We start from the raw sequence: 2,164 nt of genomic DNA, 5'->3' as shown, positions 1-2,164 counted from the left end.
GTAACGATATGATCTTCTGACATCTACCAATCACTATGTAGATGAGAACATATATTCATTTAAAAACAGAGTATTACAACCATCAAGAGGGAAAAGAAGTCACTGCAACAAAAAGGTTAGGAAAAAACAAGCAATGAAACCAAAGATGGATAAAGGCCCCTGAACTATAAGATAACTAAGCTTCCTCATACCTCAAGAATAGAACAAATCGTTCCAACCTAGAGGTCAATTCCTATATCAAAATGTTAGAATTTCTTGTCAAACAAAATAAATAAATGAACACACACAACAGATAGAAAAGATCTTCCAACAATTGACATGAGGAAGAAAACAAAACACAAGTAACTGTCTGGTATCACGTTTCAGTTGAGGCAGCTCAAATTAAGCATATTATTTTATCCATTGATGAAAATCTAGAAAGATAATAAAAATATTACATGGTAAAAGTAGATATATGTCCTACCGATACAATTTTTCCAGCTCCTCCACAATTAGGACAAGTAGACTGAAGGGTGAATGGTCCATTTTGTGATATAACCTGGGAGACAAAAACCAATATTAATATGAATGTAAAATGCACCAATACCACGGGAATGGCAATAGAACGGAACCTACCATGCCAGAGCCCCTACAACGCTTACATGTTTCAGGCCTGGTCCCAGGAGGAACGCCAGTTCCACCTAATAGAGCCGACAAAATAAAAAGAGAGAACTTATGGGAAAGCATTATTGAAGAGACGCAAACAAACTTTCCATACATAGAAATCTAAGTTCAGTTCAAGCATACTTAAAAATGAAAATGACAATATGTAAATAAGGCATTGCCTTGATAGAGCATTTTACAAATTATTTGGTGTCATGAAACAAGAGGTGTGGCTATACCACAAGTATCACAAGCCAAATCAGTTTGGATTGTCAGTGTTTTAGTGCATCCCTGAACAGCTTCCATAAAGGATAGCTCGATCGAAACCTGCACTCAATTAATAATATTAGTGACACAAATTATTAGTGAGACACATTACAGAAAATCAAGTTCATTAACTGTTCATTAGATGAAGAATCATGACCTTGACATCTTCACCACCCATGTCCCGATTGAATATATTGAAAATCTGATCTCCAAAAGTGGAATGGGTCAAAACATGCAAGAGATAACACATTAGATCTTTCAAGATTAAGTCGATTTATTATATAAGAGTGAAGAAAAAATAATGAGAGATACAATCCAATACATCCAAACATTAACAAATGAGGTGCTTCAAATCATTCAATGGTGTAGCTAATAGTTACCAAATGATCCAGATGTATGCATGCTCATACCAAAATGTCAATATCAGTTTATTTCATCACTCCACCAATTTATCTATGGTGTTAGGTACAATTTAAACATCAAAGGTAATTTAAAGCATAGTTACTTGATTAAAGTTGTAGGAAAGCTTTGTGTACCTGATTTAGTATCACTAGATGTATTTTTTTGGTCTAAGTCATGTGGCACTTATAGTGACGGTGGAAATGAATCTCGCTGGCTAGGGAATTAAAATACTAACAGAGAGCACCAGGCCCAGTTAAGGCCCACATAAGAAAGAAGGTTTGAATGAAATCCCTTAAATTGAAAAAGAAAAAGTTTATACAGGAATAATCAAACTTTCCTTCTCTCTGTCTTCAGAGCAAAAGCTTCACGCAATTTGACTATCCCCATCATTCTAGTTGGCTTCCATAAGCTTATCAATTGGTATCATTAATAAACATATGAAGGCTTTCTGGAGAGAAAAATTCAAAATTTTTATTCCCTTATCTCAGTTCACATATATTATGTCCTCCGAATAAGCATTCTTCAAAAGAAAATCTCATCCTACTCTAGGCATCAATGGAATAATAAGAATCTTTTCAGACAGCAAAAGGCTATAAAAACGAGTAAAAGAGTAAATGAAATCAACTACAGACAAATGCTTACATCAGCATTTTTAAAGATGTCCTGGAAAGGATTAAACCCACCACCTCCAAACGGATCAAACCCGGGACCTTCACCATTACTGGTGCGCTCGAAAGCTTCATGGCCAAGCTATTAAATATACATGGCACATAAAGGTAAATTTTCAACCGTGGTAAATAAGATAAAGAAACAAACATGTAAAGCTTAAACAATAATCAGCTGCACTTATAAG

General features: G+C 34.8%; 1 protein-coding gene across 1 annotated transcript; it reads right to left on the bottom strand.

Annotated features, from left to right (window-relative positions):
- Window positions 1-17: 17 nt before the first annotated feature.
- LOC111387741 (chaperone protein dnaJ GFA2, mitochondrial-like) lies at window positions 18-2,097 on the bottom strand. The gene is made up of 5 exons (XM_023012324.1): window positions 1,954-2,097; window positions 1,067-1,111; window positions 882-969; window positions 616-680; window positions 18-538 (listed from the first exon to the last, which is right to left on the bottom strand). The coding sequence occupies exons 2-5, from the start codon at window positions 1,085-1,087 to the stop codon at window positions 434-436; spliced, it is 279 nt and encodes a 92-aa protein (XP_022868092.1). The 5' UTR covers window positions 1,088-1,111; window positions 1,954-2,097; the 3' UTR covers window positions 18-433.
- Between the last annotated feature and the right edge of the window lie 67 nt (window positions 2,098-2,164).

Source organism: Olea europaea, unplaced genomic scaffold (genome assembly GCF_002742605.1).
Source record: "Olea europaea var. sylvestris unplaced genomic scaffold, O_europaea_v1 scaffold4225, whole genome shotgun sequence".
Taxonomy (NCBI): domain Eukaryota; kingdom Viridiplantae; phylum Streptophyta; class Magnoliopsida; order Lamiales; family Oleaceae; genus Olea; species Olea europaea.
Note: the sequence above shows the minus strand (reverse complement) of the source record. Positions and strands in the feature narration are given on the sequence as shown.

What these genes read in the sequence shown, in the direction of transcription:
- LOC111387741 (XM_023012324.1), bottom strand. Translation starts at nt 1,087, where the DNA reads ATGGGTGGTGAAGATGTCAAG. An exon ending in TGGGTGGTGAAGATGTCAAG is followed by an intron (nt 970 to 1,066) that starts GTCATGATTCTT and finishes AATTGAGTGCAG; the next exon opens with GTTTCGATCGAGCTATCCTT. An exon ending in GTTGTAGGGGCTCTGGCATG is followed by an intron (nt 539 to 615) that starts GTAGGTTCCGTT and finishes TTTGTCTCCCAG; the next exon opens with GTTATATCACAAAATGGACC.